Source organism: Globicephala melas, chromosome 7 (assembly GCF_963455315.2).
Source record: "Globicephala melas chromosome 7, mGloMel1.2, whole genome shotgun sequence".
NCBI classification, from domain to species: domain Eukaryota; kingdom Metazoa; phylum Chordata; class Mammalia; order Artiodactyla; family Delphinidae; genus Globicephala; species Globicephala melas.
In genome coordinates this window covers 63,743,783-63,771,481 of record NC_083320.1, presented here as the reverse complement: position 1 = coordinate 63,771,481, position 27,699 = coordinate 63,743,783, and the positions used below count along the sequence as shown (strand labels likewise).

At 41.8% G+C, this 27,699-nt stretch overlaps 1 protein-coding gene across 3 annotated transcripts in view; it reads right to left on the bottom strand.

Moving 5' to 3' along the window:
• The window catches only part of STK39 (serine/threonine kinase 39), a 478,001-nt gene that overhangs the window by 3,930 nt on the left and 446,372 nt on the right, over positions 1-27,699 (bottom strand). For all 3 annotated transcript variants that reach the window (XM_030852534.3, XM_060302304.2, XM_030852531.2), the window contains one exon: positions 8,659-8,723. In XM_030852534.3, the coding sequence (XP_030708394.1) occupies positions 8,659-8,723 (65 nt within the window). The remainder of the gene's footprint in view (positions 1-8,658; positions 8,724-27,699) is intronic.

The window sequence follows — 27,699 nt, the reverse complement described above, 5'->3', positions numbered from 1 at the left end:
TCAGAAAACTAGAGTTACCATATGATCCAGCAGTCTCACTCCTGGGCATATATCCAGACGAAACTAATCCAAAAAAGATGATACATGCACCCCTATGTTCATAGCACTATTCACAACAGCCAAGACATGGAAACAACCTAAATGTCCATCAACAGAATGGATGAAGAAGATGTGGTACAATATATACAATGAAATACTCAGCCATAAAAAAGAATGACATAATGCCATTTGCAGCAACATGGACGGACCTAGAGATTATCGTATTAAGTAAATCAGAAGGAGAAAGACAAATACCATATGGTATCATTTACGTGGAATCTAAAATATGATACAAATGAACCTGTCTGCGAAATAGAAACAAACCCATGGACATGGAGAACAGACTTGTGGTTGCCAAGGGGGAGGGGGTTGGGGGAAGGATGGAGTGGGAGGCTGGGGTTAAAGTTATTATAGATATAAATGGAGAAACAACAAGGTCCTACCGTATAGCACAGGGAACTATTATATTTAGTATCCTATGATAAAACCATAATGGAAAAAGAATATTAAAAAAAAGAATGTATCACTTTGCTGTATAGCAGAAATTAACACAAAGTTGTAAATCAACTATATTTCAATAAAAAATATTTTTAGTAATGTTAAAGTACTAAATATATTTTAAAACATAAAACATGTTTATGTAGATTATCTGGTACTGACCATCTTAGAAAATAGTTATTTCTAAAGTATTCATTTACTGATTCTTTAAACATTATAGAAATAAACCCACTGTGTGCTAATAAAATCTTCATGAAAAATAAATAATCATAGTTTCCTAAAACAAAAATATGAGAAGAGTGGCACTACTTCTTCCATTTTTGCAAATCTTTAATCTTTTGCTTAATAGAAGATGGCTGGCTTCTTACACCTGCATCTGCATTCACTCTATTGCTCTGTTTTCCTTAAAGTGTATAAAGAAAATCCAGTCTTTCACAAAATAGGTAGTTGGAAAAGGGAAGAGTATCTTAACAGCCTTTCCAGATAATTGTGGATATCATTTGTTACTATGCCGAAACTTGCCAAGTGGTTTTTTCTTTTTTTTTTTTTTTTCAGATTCAGGTTCCTTTTTATTCAGGAGAACGTCTTTTCATAACGCCAATGGTGAGCATTGTCAAGATCCATTCATTCATCAGGGGCTGCAAAATGATGATATTCTATCATTCCTTCCTTATTTGCTAGCTGAATGCTTCTACAAAAAGAAACTTCTCCTCATCAACTGTTTGGTTACCCTTAATGGCAGTGTCCATATATACTCCAGTTGCTGAGGCCTCCATGGGCCGCGACCCGTGCAGACAGTCGCCGTCACTGCGTCGTGGAGGTGGGATGGGGGAGGGAGGTTCGCTGCTGCTTCAACGCCTGGGCCCAGCCAGTGGGTGGCCGGGGGGACACCGGGGGACACAGTGTTAGTTGAGAGGACGCCGGGGGACACAGCCCTGAGCCTGTCCCCGGGCCCCTCAGCTCCCCTGCTGGCCCCGAGGCAGGAGGACCTGGAGGGCCCAGGGAAGAAGGCCGGATCTTCCTCTCAACTGCACTCTCTGCCATGGGGACCACTGCGAGGCTGACTGCCAAGTGGTATTTTCTTAAAGCTTAGTTGCAATGTAGAATGTGAAACCATCACATTCAACTTTTCATAACTATTATAGTAAACAGTGGTCTGTTTTACCTTTGAATGGATCTGTTACCTGTGTATGATGTTGTAGCATCACTGAGCTATGCAAACCTTCCAAATGTTGACATTAAACAATATCAACAAATCATATTTATTAATATTACCCATCCCCAATCTCATCAGAAATGCCTTTAAGTACTGGGGGTCGGGCGGGGGGTGTTTCTCTCAAGCTTACCATGGCAGACACAAGTTTTCTAAAATCCTGTTTTTGCTTGAAATCTGAAGTTTCTTATCGACAACAAATTTGTCAGTTGTTTTCCTTAAAGTGTCAGGCTTACTTGGTTCATTTCGAAAAACAAGTCTGCCAAATCCCTAGTCTGAATAGCCAATGTTTGTCAGTTGTTCTTCCAAGTAAAAGTGATATTCCATGAAAAAAAAATATGGCTAGTTCGGCTCACAACTCCAACAACTCACCAGTGGTCTTCCTGGAGACAACCATCATACTTCAGTACTGAAGAAAAGATGTGTTCTCAAGTGGGGACTTGAGCCAGGTCCACTTATTTCTTAAAATTTTATTTACTTGCTGAGTGATGGAATGAGTGCTTTGAAGATGATGCCTACTACTACGGTTTGATGTTCCTGCCTTGATGTGTGCCAACATCAGTAGCTTTAACCACAATGGCTTTTACACCAAATGTCAACACAATGGAAAAGGCCAAGTAACACCTTAGTATTGTTATGAAAAGTTTTGACACTCAGGGTCCCTTAAAATGGTTTCAAGGAATCCCAGAAGTTCAGTACCCTCACTTTGAGAACTCCGCTTCAAAGGAAAATGTATCCGTTATCAGGACTGTAGCATGATAGTGTAACACCACTGCTCTCACTCAAGTGTCTGTACTGATTCCTGAAAGCCCCCACTTCCCCATCCCTCCTGACACACCAGCAGGTGTGGCCCACATCCTGCGGAGGAGTTGAAGATGCGGTTGTCCAGCATCGATCATAAGGATTCCTCACCACCTGGAGAGTTTCTGACCTCCTCAGGTGATTCAAAGGTTCAGCAGTTTGAGAACCTCTGTTCTACCCTAGTGTGCCGCAAAGTGTGAACCTCCCTTTCCTTTAGAACGGGAGTTCCCAAACTTCAGCATCAGAATCATGTGGAGAGCGTGTTAACACATGGATTCCTGTGCCCCATTCCCCCAACGTTCTGATTCCTTAGGCCTGGGATGGGGCCCCAGAATTCACATTTTTATCAAGTTTCCAGGTGAAGCTGACACTGTCCATCTGGGGACCACACTTTGCAGAACCATTGTTTCACACTGAACAGGAGACAGCTGCTATGCTACATGGACCTTCTTGAACTGACAGTTTCAGCAGGGGGAGTAAGTTTAATACTCTCAGCTAGTTTTTATATCATTTCAGTCCTGGCTTTACCTGTACTTTGGGGAATGTTGCCTTAGTTGTGCAGCCTCGGGAAAGAAGGCTCTTTAGTCATTAATTACCAATGCTTATAAAATTGCTATCTGCTGCTCACCGTCAGTAATTACTAGAGAAATGCAAATCAAAACTATAATACAATGAGGTAACACCTCACACCAGTCAGAATGGCCATCATTAAAAAGTCTACAAATAACAAATGCTGGAGAGGGTGTGGAGAAAAGGGAACCCTCTTGCACTGCTGGTGGGAATGTAAGTTGGTATAGACGCTATGGAGAACAGTATGGGGATCCTCAGAAAACTAAAAATAGAGCTACCATACGATCTAGCAACCCCACTCCCGGGCACATATCTGGACAAAACTCTAATCCAAAAAGATACATGCACCCCTATGTTCATAGCACCACTATTCACAATAGCCAAGACATGGTAACAACCTAAATATTCATCGACAGATGAATGGATAAAGAAGATGTGGTACATATATACAACGGAATACTACTCAGCCATAAAAAAGAATGAAATAATGCCATTTGCAGCAACATGGATGCAACTAGAGATGATCATACTAAGTGAAGTCAGAAAAAGAAAGACAAATAACATATGATATGACTTATATGTGGAATCTAAAATATGACACAAATGAACCTACCTACAAAACAGACACAGAATCACGGACGTAGAGAATTGTCTGGTGGTTGCCAACAGGGAAGGGGGTTGGGGGAGGGATGGAGTGGGAGGTTAGGGTTAGCAGATGTAAGCTTTTATATATAGAGTGGATAAACAACAAGGTCCTACTCTAATAGCACAGGGAACTATATTCAATATCCTATGATAAGCCATAATGGAAAAGAATATTAAAAAAGAATGTATATATGTGTAGAACTGAATCATTCTGCTGTACAGCAGACATTAACACAACTTTGGAAATCAGCAGTTTTTTAAATTGAAGTATAGTTATCTGCAATCTATGTGATTAAACTTCAGAAACTAAAATCTGTACGGCTCATGTAAATGTGTACCAACTGGATGTTAATTACATGCACAGTTGACCCTTGAACAATGCAGGGGTTGGGGGTTCCAACCCTCCAAGCAGTCGAAAATCCAAATGTAACTTATATTTGGCCCTCCTTAAACATGGTTCCTCTGCATCTGCGAATTCAACTAATCACAGGTTGTTAGTACTGTTGTAGGTGTTTACTGAAAAAAGTTCGTGTCTAACTGGATTTGTGCAGTTCAAACCCATGCGGTTCAAGGGTCAACTGTACTTACAATTTGTGTTGTTTCTTCAAGAACAAATTAAATATTTTACATTTTCACTAACACGATTTTAAAAATCCCACACTGAAAGCAGCCAAGACTTACCTACTTTACAAAACTGCAAGGTAGCATGACTTAAAAAAATTTATGAAGACTTGCCTTGAGGCTTACAACGATAAAACCATACTGATATGTCAAACTCAAAGCACATAGTACTTGAGCTGAAATGCCGCCTATGCCTGAACCACTTTGTTGAAAGTGGTAAGAAGGTTTACTGATCTCCCGGCTCCCAGCCACGTCAACAACGGAAATCATACTTCACTTACTATCTTACCTGTCAAAGGAAGCTAAAGATCTCATTGGGTGGAGGAAAAAAAGTACATGTACTTCTTTAAATAACCAATCTCCTTGCCCCTCAGGCCACTGTCCTTCTTATATAAGCAGATATATAAGATAAGAGACACCTTTTCAAGCCTGAGGCCTTTTCAAGCCTTTTCAAGCCTACATTGTGGTGGGAGCTGGGAGAGGAAAGAGATTGGAGAAGGAGTCATCTACAACTAGAATGCTTCCCAGCCTCGGCTAAACACTGGAATCATCAGGGGCGCCTTCCAAGTTCCCAGAGCCCAGACTCCACAAAGAACAATTAAATTAGGCTATGTGGAACGGGACGCAGGCATTCGTAATTTTTTAAAGTGTCTCCACCATTCCTTCAGTGAAACCACTGTGCAGCCAGGTGAAGAACCACAATACTAACTACTACTCTTTCGATAATTTTCAGGCCCCTTACATTCTCCTTTAGAAAGCAAAGGAAGCGCTGAGATTAAAATGATAAACAGCTGAGAGATGAAAGGGCTATAAGCAGCAGCCGCTTAGGAGGAAAAATGCTTCCGAAACACTTTGATCTTTTAGTCTTCAATAAAATAACCAAATTGGATCTCTGTGGTTTTACCAGGATGTTATTAGTGTCCGACAGAAGATTAAGGCAAGGAGCACTTCAAATGAGCTCCGTCAAATGGGTCTCAAACTGGCTGGCAACCGACAGCCACAAAGAAACCCTCTCAGGTTTTAACTAGGGATGCATGGAGAGTTAACTGACAGAAACAGAAGGTCACTCCTGAGTCTGGCTTTATTTAACACCTTTAACTGTCTTTGGGGGGAAAGCCATCAATTTCCATTTACTGAGAATGCCACACATTCCAATCCATTCTCAAGCTATAAGGGGAAAGAAAAACTTGCACGGCTTCTCCTGCAGGTCTCCTGCGCCAGACAGGCCAATATTACTCACTCTGCTTAAGGTACAAAGGAGATCTGGTCTCAACCAGTGTAAGTGTGTCTAGTCATCCAAAAGGTGAATCCACAAACAGAAACCTGTAAAACCATAAGGCTGCAAGGTCCCGCCTGTAAGACTGAATAGTTGTTGAGCACTGGGCCGTGATGCTAGATCAGGGTTGAATTCCCAGCTTCTGCACTGCTTGATCCTGGGCAAGTTAACCTCACAGAGCCTCTGATTCCCAAGACATAAAATGGACCCAATGACATCACCACCTTGGAGGCTCGTGAGGACTAAATTAACTGAGCTGAAGTAGGTAAAACACCTCATGCAATGGCCCGCAAACGGTGGATGCACATGAAATAGCAGTGATTCTTGTTATTTCTGCAGGCAAGGCCAAGGCATTTTGAGAGAAATTTTCCTAAATGAGGTTTGTGTTCTGATATATTTTATTAATTATGATCAAGTCCCTACTACGTGCAGGGAATCCAACAGAAGTCCCTGCCTGCCTGGAGCCTCTGAACTTATTAGAGACACAAACAAGATTCTACACAATTTCAATATAATATAACCTTTCGGGGAGAGAATACAGGAGGAGCACCGAGGCCAAGATCGGATGCCAGAAAAAAGCTTGTTGGAGAAGTGAAATTAAGGCAGAAAACTGGAACGTGTCTAGGTGTTGGTGACACAGCGAGCAGGCCTGGAGAAGTTGGGAGAGAAGGGTATTTTAGGGAAGAGTACATACAAAGGGTCAGCTGATGAAAATAGGAGGAGAGAGGACTAGGGGAAGAAGTGAATGGGGGGATAAAGAAAGGTGGAGCAGGACCTAAAAGGAAGTCTGATCGGGGAGGACTTCCTTTAGCCATGATCAGGGTTTGAGTTTCAGAAGAGGACAGTGGAGAGCCAGTCGAGTATTTGGGGCATTTTGGAATTAACGAAGAATTACGCGGGCTAGAGCCCCAGTGTAGTAAACAGAGCTGGAGGCTGGCAAGTTGTAGGCAGGAAGCTCAGTTTGGGAAGATAAGAGGATCCCGCTAGGGGGCTGAGAATGGGGATGAGAAGAACAGACTCAAGAGAGCGAATCCAGGGAACTAGTTTCACAGGGACAGTATAGTTTATCTAGGGACAGTATAGTGGGTGTTTCTACAAAACCTTCAGTACTATGAAAGGCCTGGGGTTGCTACTCCTATTTTATAGGTAGGCGAGTTTAGAGACAATGGGAATAAGCCAGCATAAAAGTTTTAATCTCTTATCTCTAGGTTTACATGTTCAAAATTGGGAAAATGTTCAGGAGGTGGTATGTTGTAACTTCTTTTTTTGCAGTAGAAAAAAACCGAAGAAACATTACTACTGGCTTGAAATGCAGACACAGGGTGTCATCTTTCTCATCCATATATCCTCATATAAGTGAAACATGTTTGTGAAGATGCAGGTGAATTAGAAACATAATAGAGGTGACAGAGGAGCCCCAAGCTAGAAGATGAATTTTTCAGTTTGTTAATTTCTCACTCTTTGTCTGACTAAAATGTTCTTTCATTATCAAAACAAAATGAATTTCTTCAGCTAAATTCTTTCTGTGAAAATCTTTGTGTTTTTCTTTTATCACTCAGCCTGGCCCTCTGAATTTAGCTGAGGCGCAAGACCCAGAAAGTTAATTAGCACCAGGTTAACATTTGCTGTAACGAATCATTTAGCATTTTCTGGCCACGCACATTTTCCATTAAATTTTCACGAGAAATAAAACAGACAGACCATCAACGTATGTTGTGCAAAACAAAGTGTTGGTCATCTAGATCTTAAATTGCTTGCAGCATTCAAGACTGGCCCTTGATAAGAATAATTTATAATTTAAAAAATGAGTCATTTAACATCCTGCTTGCAAAAACCTTCAGGAAAATCGTCACTTTTGACTACTTGGGCTTCTCTCCATTTCTGGCCATGATCACAATCTCTTAGTTTCACAAGGACCTCAGAATGCTCAGTATCTGTATCTCTATGGCTACTCTAGTTCTTTAATTTAAAATCTGCTAGTGCAGAAAAACTGCTGGAATATCTCCTCTCCACAAGAATCTGTTACTGTGATTTGAAATGTGGAGTTAAAATGTTATGTCATTGCTCACTAGCCTTCAGAGGGCTGTTCTACAATCGCTTCCAATTACTTAAACCATTTCTACAACAATCGGCCTCAATTTTTAAACATTAGAACCACTTGGCTTTTGCTTCAGGAAAGCTTTACTAGGAGTGCTGCTTCAAACTCAGTTTAGTTTTGTCTTTATGGTCAAGTTGCCATACAAACCGGAAGCAAAAGGGTACAGACTTCAAGACTTCTCAAATGGCTACTCTTATTAAAGATGTGATGGTAAAAGAACAAGCTATGCTCATGGAAGAGGAACTTTCCAGTCATGATCAGAAACTGTTCCCAAGCCATAAAAAAGAACAAAATAATGCCATTTGCAGCAACGTGGATGGACCTAGAGATTGTCATACTAAGTGATGTAAGTCAGACAGAGAAAGACAAATATCGTATGATACCGCTTATATGTGGAATCCAAAAATAAAAAAAGGGTACAAATGAACTTATTTACAAAACAGAGTCACAGATGGTAACTTATGGTTACCAGGGGGGAAAGGGAGGGGAGGGATAAATTGCGAGATTGGGATTGACATATACACACTACTATATATAAAACAGATAACTGATAAGGACCTACTCTGTAGCACAGGGAACTCTACTCAATAACCTGTAATGACCTATATGGGGAAAGAATAAAAAAAAAAGTAGATATATGTATATGTATAACTGATTCACTTTGCTGTATACCTGAAACTAACACAACACTGTAGATCAACTATATTCCAATTAAAAAACAAAACAAAAAACCCCAGCAAATCTTCCCAAATGTTGACCAGGTAAATGACGAATGCAAAAACGGATGCCCACCCCCAAAACCAACAGCAGAATTACAGGACAGGTTAATAATGATATTATTCCTTATTGGCACAGCATGGCGAAATATTTACCTTCGTTCCATAACTTTCCACTTACCAACTTAAATGTCAATGTTTTTAAAGCTTTGGGATCATCTACAATCTTCTGTAAATTAGCAGCCACTGTAAAATACAAACATGGAGAAAAAGTGTCCAAATTATTTCCAATAACTGGATTTTCACATCAATGATTCAGAAAATCTAATGATGCAATAACCTGCAAAATCATCTCTTTCACAGACATTACGAAGTCCATACAAATGACCAAACTACTCTCATAAAGACGTTTTCTACCACAATCTACATCTTCAGCACATCTGAATTAATCACTATACACTGACCCCAAGTTTTCTACAATAAAAGGAGAAATGACTTTCTAGTGGAAAGTAGAAATGATAGTAGCCCCCCATTGTTTCCACCACCTGGTTTTTCTCAACACTCATTATTAAGAGATCTGTTAGCCAGGAGAGGGCAGTACAAAACAGAGGAGGGGTGTCGCAACGACCCATTTCTCTGGAAATAATAGGTCAGCATTTCGAACTCCTGTCCCTATAAATTCACTCAATTCTCTGCACCCATTTTTATCAAAGCAACAAAATACAGTGGATAACCTCTACGACTCAGGCATGTGTTTTAGTGCTTTCAGGGCACGATGATCTGTCAAAGCAGTGAAGTACCACCTTGAGCAACACAGGAACTGGCTGAACAGGGTCAAGCACTAGAGGCTGTCCGTTTGGAGCTCAACAGTGCAGCTGTGTTTTTAGTACTGGCCAGATTCATCAGAGACCCCATCCTGCTCTCTGTGGCGCCATGACGTATTTGAGGCTCTCACAGAGAAGTCAGCCTTTCTTGCTTTGGGTACTGTTTATGAACAGAATCCTCAACAGGCGATGCCGATGGAAATTTAACACCTTCCTCTTTCCACGACCAAACCTGAACGTCAGGTAAGTACTATTGGTCAAAGAAAGTGAAGTTACTATATTGAAGAAATTAGGAGAGAGGTCCTCTTCATCATTTTTATTTTTCATGAGGAAAACCCCCTGCTGCTTCAGTAATTAGGCGTCTGAAAAGTTATCTGAATATTTTAAGGAAAAAGAAAACCAATTTAGGAGAAAACAGTAAACATATAAATATTTTGAGAAGAGTGTTTCAAGTAGCAAGTTTGTAAGTAGAAAGAAATCTGTACAAATTTATTTTTCTCTAAGGTTGACTGAAAACAACCTAGACACAAGAATTTCTCGGCAGATTAGTTTCATTTAATCCATCTGCTGTGGAGGGAAAAAAATTATATATTCAATATAGCCTGTTTCTCTTTTTTTTAATTTTTAAAATTTATTTTATTTATTTTATCTTTGGCTGTGTTGGGTCTGTTGCTGCATGGGCTTTTCTCTAGTTGCAGCGAGGGGGGGCTACTCTTCACTGCAGCGCACGGGCTTCAGTAGTTGTGGCACACGGGCTCAGTAGCTGTGGCACACGGGCTTAGTTGCTCTGCAACAACGTGGGATCTTCCCAGACCAGGGCTCAAACCCGTGTCCCCTGCATTGGCAGGCAGACTCTTAGCCACTGTGCCACCAGGGGAAGCCCTGGCCTGTTCCTCTTCATAAACCACAATTACAAGCACCATTTTATCTTCATCTGTTGCCCTCTTAATACTTCCAATCTTAGTAACAAAGTTTCATTTTTGTTAACACCCGTCTCCCCCACTCATCTTTTTCTCTCCCTCGATTTTGCCCATGCAGCAAACTTACACACATCATGTACAGACTCTGGGCCACCAACCTCAATCTTCTTTTGGCCTCCTCCACAGTTTCCTGAACTTATCTCAGATACTAAAATCATCTAGTAGTCTACACAAGAAACATTGGCTCATGGAGTGAAAAGCTCTGCTGTAAAATCCTGCCCACTAAAGCCAGTACTGATGGTGTCAGGGCATTCTGACTATACGAAAATTGCAGCAACTGAGCAGAGTCACCCTTTTCTTAAAGCATGAAAGTGTTCTAATAGTTCCTTGGATTTGGGCTGATTTCACGAGTGGCCGTAAAGTCTTCACATGAATTTCAGTTCTTTCATTAGAGTCTCCCCATAAATGTGGATGACGTACTGCCTTGTTCTGGTCATCTATTTCCAGTCTGCTCTTTAACGTTCCACCCAAAGCAGAGCTGCGTCCTACACTAATTCACAACCCTCTCTCTGGTGGACACGCATCTGTGGTAGGGCCAATTTCTAAGGAACATGGCTACAAGCAAGTTGTAGCCTGGAGGGCAACAATGACCTGCTGGCATCTTAAACAGTCATCCCAGAAACCATGTCCCCGAACTGTGAACCCTACACCTTGGGGGACATTAGAAATTCAAATTCTATCTTCAGCTCAAAGCAAAAATAGCAAAACTGGCCACTTACCCGATTACTCATCCCAGGTGCTACGCTTATTTTCAATTTCGTTGATTCTAATTTGTTATAAAGTGCTACAAAATACCTTCATTTAACTGATGTCACATAAAATTCAGGGTGATGCTAACTTCTCTTCTAGTAGCAATGCTCATTAAAAAAGATGGGTGTCACTGTTTCCTCCCTTCTCCTGACTGCACCCCGATTTCTAAATTAAAACGCTCCTTACCCAGAACGTGAGCTGAGAAGGAAGGGCTGGGTAGGGCTGGCTGTTAATTTAGAGCTCCTCAAGTATATGCTTAATGTTTTAAGATACCCTAGTTTCCAAAAATAAATTATGGGGCTTCTGAACCCTGCTTACTCAGTGGCCATCAAGTCATTTCTGATCCCTCCTGGCTTTCCCAAATAAAACTCATTCCCCTTTATTCAACATAGTTTTGGAAGTTCTAGCCACAGCAATCAGAGAAGAAAAATAAAGGGAATCCAAATTGGAAAAGAAGAAGTAAAGCTGTCACTGTTTGCAGATGACATGATACTATACATAGGGAATCCTAAGGATGCTACCAGAAAACTACTAGAGCTAATCAATGAATCTGGTACAGTTGCAGGATACAAAATTAATGCACAGAAATGTCTTGCATTCCTATACACTAATGATGAAAACTCTGAAATTAAGAAAACACTCCCATCTACCACTGCAACAAAAAGAATAAAATATCTAGGAATAAACCTACCTAAAGAGACAAAAGACCTGTATGCAGAAAATTATAAGACACTGATGAAAGAAATTAAAGATGATAAAAATAGATGGAGAGATATACCACGTTCTTGGATTGGAAGAACCGACATTGTGAAAATGTTTCTACTACCCAAAGCAATCTACAGATTCAATGCAGTTCCTATCAAACTACCACTGGCATTTTTTACACCTAGAACAAAAAGTTTCACAATTTGTATGGAAACACAAAAGACCCCAAATAGCCAAAGCAATCTTGAGAATGAAAAATGGAGCTGAAGGAATCAGGCTCCCTGACTTCAGACTATACTACAAAGCTACAGTAATCAAGACAGTATGGTACTGGCACAAAAACAGAAAGATAGATCAATGGAACAGGATAGAAAGCCCAGAGATAAACCCACGCACATATGGTCACCTTATCTTTGATAAAGGAGGCAAGAATATACAGTGGAGAAAAGACAGCCTCTTCAATAAGTGGTGCTGGGAAAACTGGACAGCTCCATGTAAAAGAATGAAATTAGAACACTCCCTAACACCATACACAAAAATAAACTCAAAATGGATTAAAGACCTAAATGTAAGGCCAGACACTATCAAACTCTTAGAGGAAAACATAGGCAGAACACTCTATGACATAAATCACAGCAAGATCCTTTTTGACCCACCTCCTAGAGAAATGGAAATAAAAACAAAAATAAACAAATGGGACCTAATGAAACTTCAAAGCTTTTGCACAGCAAAGGAAACCATAAACAAGACCAAAAAACAACCCTCAGAATGGGAGAAAATATTTGCAAATGACGCAACTGACAAAGGATTAATCTCCAAAATTTACAAGCAGCTCACGCAGCTCAATAACAAAAGAACAAACAACCCAATCCAAAAATGGGCAGAAGACCTAAGTAGACATTTCTCCAAAGAAGATATACAGATTGTCAACAAACACATGAAAGATGCTCAACATCATTAATCATTAGAGAAATGCAAATCAAAACTACAATGAGATATCATCTCACACCGGTCAGAATGGTCATCATCAAAAAATCTGTAAACAATAAATGCTGGAGAGGGTGTGGAGAAAAGGGAACCCTCTTGCACTGTTGGTGGGAATGTGAATTGGTACAGCCACTATGGAGAACAGTATGGAGGTTCCTTAAAAAACTACAAATAGAACTACTATGTGACCCAGCAATCCCACTACTGGGCATATACCCTGAGAAAACCATAATTCAAAAAGAGTCATGTACCAAAATGTTCATTGCAGCTCTGTTTACAATAGCAAGGACATGGAAGCAACTTGAGTGTCCATCATCGGATGGATAAAGAAGATGTGGCACATATATACAATGGAATATTACTCAGCCATAAAAAGAAACGAAATTGAGTTATTTGTAGTGAGGTGGATGGACCTAGAGTCTGTCATACAGAGTGAAGTAAGTCAGAAGGAGAAAATCAAATACCGTACGCTAACACATATATGTGGAATCTAAGAAAAAAAAATGTCATGAAGAGCCTAGGGGTAGGACGGGAATAAAGACACAGACCTACTAGAGCATGGACTTGAGGATATGGGGAGGGGAAAGGGTAAGCTGTGACAAAGCGAGAGAGAGGCATGGACATATATACACTACCAAACGTAAGGTAGATAGCTAGTGGGAAGCAGCCGCATGGCACAGGGAGATCAGCTAGGTGGTTTGTGACCACCTAGAGGGGTGGGATAGGGAGGGTGGGAGGGAGGGAGACGCAAGAGGGAAGAGATATGGGAACATATGTATATGTATAACTGATTCACTTTGTTGTAAAGCAGAAACTAACACACTATTTTAAAGCAATTATACTCCAATAAAGATGTTAAAAAAAACTCATTCCCCTAGTTTCTGATGCAGGCTCTGTGTTATTCCTTGAACTTGTCCCTTCCGTGCTCCACAGCCCACTGTCTTTGCTCTCGGTGCTTTCTCTGGCTCTTGACCACACAGGACACAGGTGACACTCACTAAGGCCCCAGGGATTGTGGCCCTCTTGCCCTACCACTGGGAGTACATGATACCTTTGCGTGAGCCATCTATTTCTTGCTTTTTTTTTTTTTTGCGGTACGCGGGCCTCTCACTGCTGTGGCCTCTCCCGTTGCGGAGCACAGGCTCCGGACGCGCAGGCTCAGAGGCCATGGCTCACGGGCCCAGCCGCTCCGCGGCATGTGGGATCCTCCCGGACCGGGGCACGAACCCGTGTCCCCTGCATCGGCAGGCGGACTCTCAACCACTGCGCCACCAGGGAAGCCCTGTTTCTTGCTATTTTTGTGTCCCTGCATCACACTTCAGGCTTGAATCTCTGTCAGGGCTGGAAGTCTCTGTTTGCTCTTTTGAATAACATTTGACCTAATGTACAGTAAGTACTGCCCTTTATGAAGCTGTAATAATATCATTAACAACCACATGGAACAAGATGGTGATGCTCAATACCCTCCTGAATCTAAACAGAGAAGGAAATAAAGAGTCTCCCAGGGGTAAGCTACCAGAGGCCAGGCAGCAGAGGGGACATTTCTCTGGCCAACTAAGTCAGGCATTCTGCAGACACTGTTTTCTCTACAGTCTCCCTGTACTACTCCAATTCTGCACATTTTGACAGTTAGGAAAAGTAACATTTAGATAATGACTATTTACAGTTTGTGTTTGTATTCTGAGTGATCATTCAAAAGATACACTTTTCTCCCTACGTACCAGCGTATTTCACAACAATCTCATATGGTACTGATGTTCTCATGGAGGTGACTGAATTTAATTTGAGCTCTTCTCAGACAAAAGCTGTGGGGAAAAGCACACCAAATGAACCCCAAGGCTGATGTATTCCCCTAGTAAGAAATTCTAAGGTGAGACAAAAGCGTAGACCTGGGTTACCTGACGACGATAATGTCACAATGTGTTTTACTCAAAGACACACCCTGTAGGTTGCATTGGTGCAGAAAGGCAGCATGAAATTGCGAAAAAAGAGACATGGGTGCCAAAAGAGAATCCAAGCTCTAAGGAGAAAAGGAGAGGCTAGGAGAGTGAGTTTCTTATGGATACGGCTATAACACTAATGCAAAATTAGGGCTAATTAACAATTCAGTTTGGGACAAAATAAAAGAGATTTGCCCTTTTATTTCCCCCTAATCTCTGGCGCTTATCTTCAGGAGATGCAGTGTAGCACAGTGTGCAACAGCCTGAATTCTCCAGCCAGACTGCCTGTGTTCAAATCCTCCTGCTGAGAGCTGTGTGGCCCACGAACTTGGGCAAGTTTCCTTAGCCTCTTCGTGCTTGAAGTTATGCATCTGTAAAATGTGGATATTAATGGTGCCTACCTGATAGCGTTGTTTTGAGGATTAAGTTAGTAACAAAGTTCTTAGAATAGTGTTTGATTTATAGCAAGTACATAATAAACATTAGCTTATTGCCTCTACCCTGGACAACTGTGAATCTTAACCGGTTTCCTTGCTTTCAGTCTAAACTTCTCAAGAGCCCTGTTTCTCACACCTGAGTTACCTGGAGAATTTAAGTCATAAATTGGAACGTGTTGCCTCCTTAGGTAATACTGTTTAACTGTTCCCATCAACTCTGGGATAAAGCTCAAGTTCTTAATGTGGTCCAACAGACCCTCTATGGTCCTACCTCCCTGGTTTACTTTTTGTCATTTCCTACCCCGAATTTCCCCAGGAAGGGTTCTGTAACCCCCATTCTCCTCTACACCTCTACCACTGTGTGCTGAAATTATCTGTTATAGACCTGATTTCCCCACTAAACTCTTTGATAACCCAGGCAAAATCTTACCCACCTCTGCAAAAGGTTTACCTTTGACATATATGTGTGTGTGACATATATCCACATACACAGAAACTGACGATTTCTCACCACCTCCACTGCTACGACACAAGTATAGCCACCATCATCCTGTCGAGATTCGTACAATCACCTATCGTCTCCCTGCTCCCATCCCAGTCCCTCAAGTCTGGCCTCCACCCAGCAGTCCGATGAGCCTTCTAACATATAATAAGACCACGTGACTTCTCTTTTCAAAGCCCCCTGCCAGCGGTGCAGCTCAGACTAAAAACCACAGTCTCTACAATGAGCAAGTCTCCTGGTCCATGTCTGACCTCATCCCTCACCATTCTTTCTGGCTGCCCCTACTCCAGCCACAATAGCCTCTGTGCTGCTCCTTGAGTGTTCAAAGCAGGCTTCCACCGGAGACCCTCTGTACCTGCCATTCCCTCTGCCAGAAACGCTGCTTCTCCATGGCTCTCCCTTCCAAGTTGCTGCTCACATGTCTCTGGCCACCCTATCAACACCCCTCCACAGCTGCACTCTCTACTTCTTTACCCAGAAGTTTTTTCATAGCACTTATCATCACCAGACATGCTATATATTTATGACGTTTTGGATATGGCTTTTCACTTATCCCCGCACGAGGCACATAAGCTTCGATGAGTCCAGGAACTCTGTCTGTTCACTGCTATGTTGCTACTGCCTGCCACATAGTGTCAATATAGAGGGTTCTAAGATTCTAAAAACCCCAGGTTAATATCCTTTTATAGAAGAATTATTCATATCTTAGAAGAAGTTCTACAAATGTGTCTCCTGAAATAATCTAGTTTATTTTCCCAAAGCAAATCAATTAACTCTTGGCTCATCTCAAATGAATACCGAGTATCCTAGGCAACCATGACTTTGAAGACTGGTTGTTAACAGGCACATGAAAAGATGCTCAATCACTAATTATTAGAGAAATGCAAATCAAAACTACAGTGAAGTACCACCTCACAGCAGTCAGAATGGCCATCATCAAAGTCTACAGATAACAAATGCTGGAGAGGGTGTGGAGAAAAGGGAACCTTCCCACACCGTTGGTGGGAATGTAAGCTGGTGTAGCCACTATGGAAAACGGTATGGAGGGTCCTTGAAAAACTAAGAATAGAACTACCAAATGATCCAGCAATCCCACTCCTGGGCACATATCTGGACAAAACTGTAATTCAAAAAGATACATGCACCCCTATGTTCATTGCAGCACTATTCTCAAGAGCCAAGACATGGAAACAAATGTCCATTGACAGATGAATGGATAAAGAAGATATGGTACATATATACAACGGAATACTACTCAGCCATAAAAAAGAACAAAATAATGCCATTTGCAGCAACATGGATGGACCCAGAGATTGTCACACTAAGTCAGTCAGAATGAGAAAGACAAATACCATATGATATTACTTATACGTGGAAACTAAAATATGGCGCAAATGAACCTATCTACGAAACAAACAGACTCACAGATATAGAAAACAGACTTGTGGTTGCCAAGGGATGGGGGGTGGAGTGGGAGAGGGATAGACCGGGAGTTTGGGATTAACAGATGCAAACTATTGTATATAGAATGGATAAACAACAAGGTCGTACTATATAGCACAGGGAACTATACTCAATATCCTGTGATAAACCGTGATGGAAAAGAATATAAAACGAATGTTTATATATATGTTTAACTGAATCACTTTGCTGTACAGCAAAAATTAACACAAGATTGTAAATCAACTATAATAAAGATTAGCCATCTTTAAAAAAATTGAGATATAATTGACATATAGTACTATATTAGCTTCAGGTGTACAAGGTATTATTTCGATGTATGTATATATTATGAAATCATCGCCACAAGGGGTCTAGTTAACATCCATTATCACATGCTGGGCCCTGGCTGTAGCCACGGTGAGTCCCGTAAGCCCTCTGACAACTGTTTCTCAGTCCACTATAGTCTTGTGTGTCTTGCAGACACCAGCCTTTCAAAGCTAGATGGTCTGGGGGCTCATCTCTCAGGAGTGAATACTATTTTGTGCTGTCCAGATCTTCTCGTTAGGAATGAGGCAACTGTCCTCCTATCTGCGGGGGTTATTGGTGGCTCATGACCCTCAGCCTCGCCCCTCTTTGGGAATTCCCTTTGCCAAAGAGTACTATCTCACCCCGAGTCTTTGCCCTCTCCCCAAACGCTGCCCGCATCAGTGACTGCCCACGACAGCAGAAAAGGCCCTGGTGCCTCGAGGCAGGACAATCGCAAGAGTCAGCTCAGATCCAAAGCTCCTCATGGGATTAGCGGAGGCTTTGGCTGTGGTTGAATCCTAGTTTTAATTCCTCCATCTGCAAAAATTCTACTTCCTTTACGCCCTCACAGATGTCAATCATGAAAGCACTCCTCGAAAAACCACCTGCATGCAAACCTATGCCTCTGAGTCTTTTCCCTGGGAAACCTTAAGACTCCACGCACGGACAGACATGGTAAGATCACCTTAGAAGGCGTTTTCATTAACGAAATTTTAAGACAGTACAAACGATAAATAAAATGTTCAAGGAAAGGGGGGAAATCAGTGTGTCATACGACATTTTTCTTTGCATTTAGCTCAGAATCAGGATCCTGGATGATGAGAAAAAGCAGTAGTTGGAAGAGATTTTAGGAATGTTACAGGTACTATAAGCAAGCAACCTTTGAGGTCAAAATTTTAAACAGAGCTGAGTATTAGTGTTACTTACATATAGCAGGAAGGGATTACAGGATATAAAAGAAACAGAAATACCCTTGCCGTCCTCCTTAAGGTTTGGGCAAATTCCAGCTTGTTACTATTATCTTGGCGTAATGGGAAAGTCTGAAACAGTATGGAATAGCTCAAGTGGCTGGTATTCAATGTGTCCTCTAAAATATAATAATAAAATTGGCATTTTTATCCTGAATTTCCTTTACTGTGCCTAAGGTAGAGTTTTCTGAACTGGACAACAGCATGGTAATGAAAGTGTCCAATAAGCATTGTTATTATTGTTCATTTTGAAAGCAATGAAATGGTACCATCAATGAAACTGCAGCCTCATTCAGCTGGTGGAGGTCACGTGCCAGTACGTTTATAGTTAACCGTGAAGAACAGCTAAACTTTACAGTCGTGCTTGCCAAGAATACCCAGCATTCATCTGAGATGAAGGTAAGAATTAATTTATTTGCTTTGGAAAAGAAAAGAGGATTGTTGCTTAGGAGACACAGTTGTTGGGAAGTGCTTTAGTTCTTCCCAAAATAGGAAGAATTCGATAGGTGTCTTAACCTGGGGCTTTTAGTCGTGGACCCCTTTAAACTGTAGGCAAAATTTTGTGACTACATTACTGGAGAAAGGGTGTTTACCTTTTACCAGATTCTTATGGGGTCATGTCCTTTATAACCTTAATAATCACTGTTCCAAATGCTTACTACCATCTTTTCTTACACTAACGCAGGCAGCTTGGAGGTGGGGCCTTTTGTTTCTCTTTATAACAGCCTTGCTGAAGTATAACTGACATACAATAAACTGCACATATTTAAAGAGTACAACGTGGTAAGTTTTGACACATGTATACGCCAGTAAAACTATCACCACAAGCAGGATAACGAACATGTTCGTCACACTCCAAAACTTCCTCAGACCCTTTATGATTCTCCCCACCTTCCCCTCTTTTGATTCTCTCCAGGAAACCACTATTCTGTTTTCTGTCACGGTAAACGCGCTGTTTGCATTTTCTAAAATTTCATTCCAGTGGAGTCTTAGAGTATGTACTCATTTTGTTATGAAATAATCATCATTATTTTGAAATCCGTCCATGTTGCAGCGGTATCAAAAGTTCTTTCCTTTTTATTGCTAAGAAGTATTCCATTGTATGAGTATATGGAAGTTTGTTTATGCATTCACTTCTTGATGAACATTAGGACAGTTTCCAGGGTTTGCTGTTACAAATAAAGCCGTCATCAACATTCAAATACAAGTCTTTGTAGAGACATGCTTTCTCCTTTCACTTGGGCAGACACCTAGGAGTAGAAAGGCTAAATCACATGGTAGATATATGTTTAACTTTTAAAGCGGTTGCCAAAATGTTGCGGAAGGTGATTGTGCCACTTCTGTACTCCCACCAGCAGATGAGAGATCCAGTTTCTTACACACTTGTCAACACTTAGTATGATCGGTCATTTTAATTTTAGCCATTCTAATTAATGTGTAGTGAAATCTCACTGTAGTTTTAAATTGTACATATTTAGTGAAGTTGTGTTACAGCCACTTTCTGACAATGAAAGTATTTAGGAGTTCCACAAATACAAGTGTGGCTTTTCCGGCTTAAGTCGAAGGAAGGCTTTTTCTAAAAAGAATCAAAAGCCTTTGTTGAGGAACCATAGGCATTTCTTCATCTGAGAGGTAAGATATGCAGAGTGTCTATCAGATCTTCTTCTAGATCATCCAGTAAATGAATAAAAAGCATTTATACAGGTATCAGAGCGCAGGCAGTACCAGCCCACGTCTTGGAAAATCTAGAGCTTCCTGTACAGTGCAGAAACCTCAGCCCTCTTCCACTAGGGATTTTTTTTAATGTGTAGGTCGTTAAGTCTGAGTTGAATTAAAGGAAAGAAGGAAATGATCATACCATGGAAGGCAGAAGACACAGGAAATTCATCCAACTTTGATTTCTAGAGGCATCAAGAAAAGCCTTTCCAGGTCTACAGCAAAAAGGTTTTACTGAATTATCTAGATGTCTGGATTCCAAGAGAAGAGTCTTACACCCAGGAGCACATTCTGGAAATATTAACAAGACTACGTGTGTATAAAGCACGAAGGCAAAACATACTCTGGGATTCTGATGACAATCTCACAGCCACCGTGGAGGGAAGACTTGTAACACGGCAAGTATTAACTAAGGACAAACTAAGACAAAAGGGCGACTGCTCTCCAATGTGTGTAAGACTAAAAACAATTTGTGTCTCCCTCAGTGCCTATAATCCCTTGATTAAAAACAAAAACACTTACAGAAATAAGTCTGTACAACCTAAGTCTGTGTATGTCTTTAAGCTGTCTTTACAACCTTGTAAAATCATACACATTTTAGAAAAATTCTCATCAGCCAGAGGAAATAGGCCAAAGGGAAATAAAACACTTAACTTCATAGGACTTTTTCTCATTGTCACTCTTGCTTTACCTTAATCTGTTTTAGAAAGAGGTTTTCCAATAATCATATATTAATAAGGCGCACATAGCTTGAGATTTAACCCAGTAGCTTCTGAACTGGGAAAAGCTTTGGAAAAGTTAAAATTAATGAGACAGTAAACACACTGATAGGAGGAATGCTACTTAAATTATGGGCCAATGCAGCCAACTGAGGCAGAGCCATCTGGCATGAGCACAAACAGCGGTGAGATCTGAAGGACTCTGAGCCTGGAACGTGGTGGCAGCCTTCCAAAGACAAACATTCCTCACCCATGTGGCCCGCCCACGCAGAGGAGGAGAGAGCGGCCTTCTGTTTACATCACCTGGCACTGCTCCAGAGATGGACACCTCTTTTGTCTTCACTTCTTGAGGTTTTTTTCTTTACTTGTGGTATGTTCCAAAGCATTTAACGTAAGGGTTTAGTAGCCAGTGAAAGGTACAGAGCAAGGTTGAATAATTTTCTTCTTTAATAATAAGAAATCAAAGCAATTCATGGGTTGACTGGGTCTTCACTCTAGGTTAGGCCATAGCCTAAAAAATAAAGGACATGGTCGCCCTACTTATTACAAGGGAGCTAGACTGAGGCTCCCTGAAAGCAGACACCGTCAAATCACCTGTAGATCTCCAGTCAGTACCCGGCACTGGGCCTAGTGCCCAGCAGGCACTAAACGAATGAACAAAGGAAAGATTGGAAAGTGCCTGGTTGCCATGATTAGAAAGTATTTTTTCAGAAGCTGATATTTTCCCCCCACAAAGATGAAGAAGATAAGCAGAGCTGATCAGGATGAAGTTATAAAAGCTTGTTGTATCAGACCTTCCCCCTTCCACTGTACATGACCATCTCATCCCACAGAAGTCACCTCTTCGACCTTATTAGGTGCTTAACAAACTCTTCCCTCTCCCCAAGTGGCAAAGGCCAAGGAGGCATGGAGAGAGAGAGACAAGGTCTGTTTAGCTCACTGTTGTACACCCAATACCCAGCACAGGGTCTACCTCAAAGAAGGTGCACATAACTAATGATGGGATGAATGAAAATAAACTAGTGGCGTAATTTTTTTCAAAGATAACATGTTAACTCTTCTAGGAATCTGCAATTAAATCTGAGCCTTGATTTCTCATTATGGATAGGACAGATTTCACAGTAAGGAAATGTTAGGTAATCAGAAATGAGTGGAGATGGAATTATTCTCCTTTATTGTGGAAGGAAGGGGTAAAGCCTCTGTGTTCCCGAAATTTCACCAAACCTATAAGGAGTTCAGGCATTCAAGTGTACCTTTTTTTTTTTGCGGTACGCGGGCCTCTCACTGTTGTGGCCTCTCCCGTTGCAGAGCACAGGCTCCGGATGCGCAGGCTCAGCGGCCATGGCTCACGGGCCCAGCCGCTCCGCGGCACGTGGGATCCTCCCGGACCGGGGCACGAACCCGTGTCCCCTGCAACGGCAGGCGGACTCTCAACCACTGCGCCACCAGGGAAGCCCTCAAGTGTACCTTCTGATTATAGTACACTGAACTTGAGACATCCCCGTCCCTGCCTCCTAAATTAGGTCTCCCAGATGCTGGAGGCTGGGTATGACAGCTCACACTTATCCCACCTTCTAATTATGCTAGATATGTAGCCTAACGCCCAGAGGTCTCCTCTCCCTGAACCATAATACGCGACTTGGACTATGTTCTCCTACTTTCCTGCGCCTGCTCCCATCCCAACTTGAAAGCTCAGAGCCTTCTGGACTCTAATTTCTGCTGTTTTCAACCCTCCAGAGTCTCCAGGGGGGAGGGGGGAGCAGTAGTACTAACTCAAAGATCCTTCAGATGTATATTTCATCATCAGAAAGTAGCTCACGAGGAGACAGGCTATTGAGAACTCAGCTCCTCTGTGTTGTAGGGCAAAGGCTGCGGGGGGAGGGCACGGAGTGTGAGAAGCTGGGGATGAGAACATTCAAGTTACTGCCTATTAAAATCCGAGACTTTTTAAAAGCAGGTGTGTGTTCCAGCCTGTATACCATAAGCACTGCTAGTAAACTCATTCTTACAAAAGTGTGTGCCCCAAGCTGGTGTTCCTGCTAGATTTGGGGGAGGTACGGACTAGAGTAATGCAGACCTTGCCTTGCTTAGTGCATGGGCAGATTCATAAAGGAATGGCTACATGAGTGCTGCTGGCCGGGGAGGAATACAGAGCAAGGACAGCACAGAGGCCAACTGCCTGGAGAGTTCTGGGCAGGATTCTAGGAAGAGGTGATACTTGAAAGAAGAGGAGGAGTTTGCCAGGTGACCGGGAGCATTCCAGGCAGAGGAAGAGCACGTGAGAGGCGGGAGGGAGCACAGCAAGGCTGAGCGCCGAACTGCAGTGGTCCAGTGCCCCGGAGGGAGCCTGGGCTGAGGGACGAGGGGAGACACAGGTGAGGAGCTGGCAGGGGCCAGTCGTCTACGCCTGGTCCACCAAGGAGTGTGGACTTCATCTTGTAGGAACAAGGTTTTAAACATGACACCAGGTAATAACGATGTTAACTGCACTCACTCATTATTTATGAAAGTCTGGAGAAATACAAACTTTGGGTTTGGCTTTGTAAAAGGAAAAATATTTTAACAGGCATGTGATACACGCTGATTAGAACTGAAAATATCATTAAATATGTCAACTTTTTAATGCATTTTTAAATGAAAAGCTTTATACATGTACAGCAGTGTTCACACTTACTGCTCATGGAAACTGATGTTCTCACATAGACTGCGAAAGAGGTTCATAAATAAAGTACACTGTCTGGGTTAAGAGAAATTGAAGTGGGCATTAAAATACCCGACTTTAGTACTCTCACGCAGGCAGCTCTGCCTCATATATTCTAAGATGCCTGTGTGCAGGGGATGTGGGTTTTAACGCAACTAATCTTACGTAGAGGAGCTTTTTTCCTCCAGACGATTCATTAATTGAGAAATCACCGTATCTCGCTATGTTAGTTGCCCTAATTGGACAGATAAGAAACCCCCTATGAGGGAATTCATTTTTCTTTCCTGATATTGTTCTCTTACCACCAGGGTAATGGAGAAGTAAGAGCTATCATTATAAACAGATAAAAAATAAACAGGAGTGGGAAAAGAAATCTTCGGTGGAAGAAGTTCGGAATTTTTTGTTTGTACATTTGTTTGTTTTACCACAATACTGTATGAATAAAGGTGTCAGTGGAAAAGCAGCTTACAGCGTGTCCTGATGTGAGAAGGGGCATCCAGGCCTTTCTTCTTCAGGCAGGATTGCTGTACATCATTCAAGACTGGGAGGAAGTTGTTTATCCTACATCTGAGATTGACTACCATCAGAAGGACGTTCTGATCCTTCTTCATTACCCATTTTCATAGCACACCAGTTACAACTTTATGACATGGTAGTGCATCCTTTTTTGTTTTTTAACATCTTTATTAGAGCATAATTGCTTTACAATGGTGTGTTAGTTTCTGCTGTATAACAAAGTGAATCACTTATATGTACACAGATATCCCCATATCCCCTCCCCCTTGAGCTTCCCTCCCATGGTAGCGCATCTTAATGAAACCAGCAGCCTTACTGAATTCTTGGTGGATAAATGACATTAATTTAGGGGGAACAGTGGCTGTCTAAATAGTAACACATAGCCTCAAGGACTCCACAAGTGCATTACTATTATCAATAATAAATATTAAATTGCATGCTTTGGGGTATCAAGACATTTGTTCAGCACCTACTATAATCCCTAAGAAGGTACTTTTAAAAAGAAAATATCGTAAAAATCCAACAGCTTCAAAACAACCTTATATTGAAAATTGTTATAATGGGCCTGAACTTCTGTCTTATTCATTAAATAAAATGCAGTATTTGGGGGAAGAAAGAAAATACAGAGTATGCCAGACACTTAAATCACAGAGTCCATAATCACAGCCTTTCTAAATCTTTAAACCACTAATATTTCTCTAGACTGGAATTCACCAGTTATAATGTGCACAGCCAGCACTGCCTGCTTGCACAATACACTGATCTATGAGACATTCCAACCCTGTTTGGGGTGGAGAAAGCAGAGATAATCTTAAATGTATGCTTCAGGAACATTGCTTTTAATGCCAACCCCAGTCGAGATAATTATCAAAAAGATACTTTTTGTTGCTGTTATCAGAAATTATTTGAAAGAATGCCAGGGGAAGTAAGACAGCCCGCAGGAAGGATGTGCTGGGTCTCTAAGGACTGAAGGGGGACTAAATCATTCTTACGCTTAAAAACAGCAACCCAAAGCAATCTGGGAAACAACGACGGAAGTTTTTGCTTCGGTCCTTGCAATGATATTGGAACTTCTGAAGGAGAAGATTATCAACCTTTCAGAGATGTTATACATTTATAAAGGGGTCAGCTGTCACAAGTTCCTTGCACGTACATGAAACATAATAAAACGAACTGAATTTCAGATTTCCATCCTGTCCCCAATAAAGAGAGAAGAGATCAACTTGCTGTCTTTCAACCTTAGATACCTGAGCACAACAAATGGATTTAGGTTTTTACGACAGATAGCAGGTAAAAAATAAGCCGAAGAGATATCACATTGATTTGGGGAACAAAAACTGGAGGGAGACGAACAAAACACTTTTGGCAAGGGAACAGACAAGAAAGGAACACCGTGAGGTCATGAAGCGCAGGTAGCTTACTATCCATATAAATAAGGCTTCCGATTGTCTTTGCGTTTGTCAGAGGACGCGAGCGGGGGCTCACGCTGAGTGCCGTAAGGAGACCGAGGACTCAGAGGAGTCACAGGCAGTCAAAATACAGAAGAGGAGCCAGAAAAGAGATGCTGACTTGGGGATGATCATCAATAATGCACTAAGGAATAAAAAATCAGAAGAATGTTTGGCAGCAGTGAAAACAGCAAACAAGACTGTGGACTGTGTGTGCAGCCTCGGAGAACAGGTCTGTGCTACTTATTCCGGGGCTGTTTAAGGCAGCAAGATCTCATTCACTCTGGGCAGGCCTGGCTTTTCCTACCCACTGGAAGAAATCGAATGAAATGCTGCGAGATGCAATGAAAGTCGATTCCAGGTTCAAAAGACCGGGGTTGGGGGCGGGGGGTGGAAGGGGGGCACGGCGGGCACGGGGCCGCAAGCAAAGACAATGCAGTTCCCAGCCTCACTGTAGTTTTACTACAAGCCCTCTGTTCCCTTTCCCTTCCCCGGGCTTATCATAATCCTATACTTTTAGGACGTGAAGAAGAGGGTTAATAGACTTAGATTAGCCAACTGTGAGAAGAGAAAGGTCGTACAGACTGCAGCCTTTGTAAACTCTGTGATAACATCACTCTTCATAGAAATTTCTACGGCAGCAGAGCATGCATGAGAAAAATATGACATGCTAATCCTGAGGCAAAAGGTAAATAATATTTCTCTTTCTTACTGGTGTATTTTGTTCATGACTGTCCAGTCATTTAGTAGAACAGACCATTAAGGAGATGATCACTGAACTTCTAATCAGGTCCTGGGAAGGGCACGGCAGAGGTAACCCCAGCTGGCTGAGATCCTGATGTTTTCACAATCAAAGAGCATTCTGCAACTAAACCACCCAGGGAATACTGAAACCTCCAAATAACGCCCAGTTAATCATGACTTCCTGTGTTCCTTTTAATGAGATTTTAATTTCACTGATTGCTAGCGACCACTGGTTGAACGAGCCCCGGAGCTGATTTTGACTTTGAGGAATTCTGCAAACTGGAATAATGAAGTGGTTCTATTTCTAAACTATTATTAATGATAACATGTTTACTGAGATTTAACATGCTCTATATGTAACAACTTGTAATCCTCGCAGGCGCCTGCCCTATGAGGATGGAACTAGCATTTGCCCCGTTTTACAGAGGACACTGAGAGAGAAAGCACTGCGTGCCCAAGGTCACGCAGCTAGGGAGGGGATGGGGGGAGGACCTGAACTCCAGCAATATGGCTCTCCAGAGCTCGTGTACACAGCCACAGTGCGCGCTGCCTCTCAGATAGCTACCTCCTTAAAACATACAGTTACTGTGTGAATATACTTAAAACCTGGGATTTAAGAAGCACTATTGGTGCCCTTCACGTATGGATCCTCTCCCCTACATCAAAGAGCAGGCGCCAGTGAAGCTTCCAACTCATCGAAAAGCCAATTTTGCTACTGCAAAGCAATCACGAGGCTCCTATGAAGATCCCCTTGGCGATCCAAATAGTGAACCAAGAGAAGCAGCAAAGCAAAACACACATCGCAAAGCCCTCTGTGCCCTCCAGCTTGACTGTTCTAGAAAGAATTGGGGCTAATACTTCCCAACAGAACATACCATCATCTTTTTGATCTTAGTGTCTTTCAGCCAAAAATTTTCAGATGCCTCAACACTGAAAACACTCGACAGCTGGTCCCAGTTAAAGTAGTAGAAAAGTAAGCTTTGAGGATTATTTTGTTATTGATGTTTCTATGTCTTTTTTCCTGCTTTAAGAAAAACAAAACAAAACTTTTTCCTTAGATGAAGGCTTCATCTTGTCAATGTAAGGGGGAAAAAAGTGTTGCCTGAATAGAAGATGGTAACAGAGTCGATTTAGTTTACATTAAATGACAATCTTTAGAAATTCACACATAAAATTCGTGAGAGATGAGTGTGTTTAAAACCACCTAAAAAAAACTGTGGTATTTGTATATATTGAGAAAAATGCCTCTAGCAGGCAGAGGGGGTGAGGAGATAGGCAGCTTCACTGCTTGCTTATGCTCTGTGTGAGGGCAGCCACACTGATAAATAGGGTGCAATTAACAACCTATGGCTTTCACCTAGAGCAGCACTGAAGACCTCACCATCCTCAGACCAGAGTGTTCAACGCCCAAAGACCCAGGGTGAGAAGTACTCCCAGCTGTTACTTTTCTTCCTCAACACTGACATCCCTTAGTTAATACGGCTGAGACTAGGCTAGGGCAGGGCTGAGGATGTGACCAATGGTCCATCACTCATT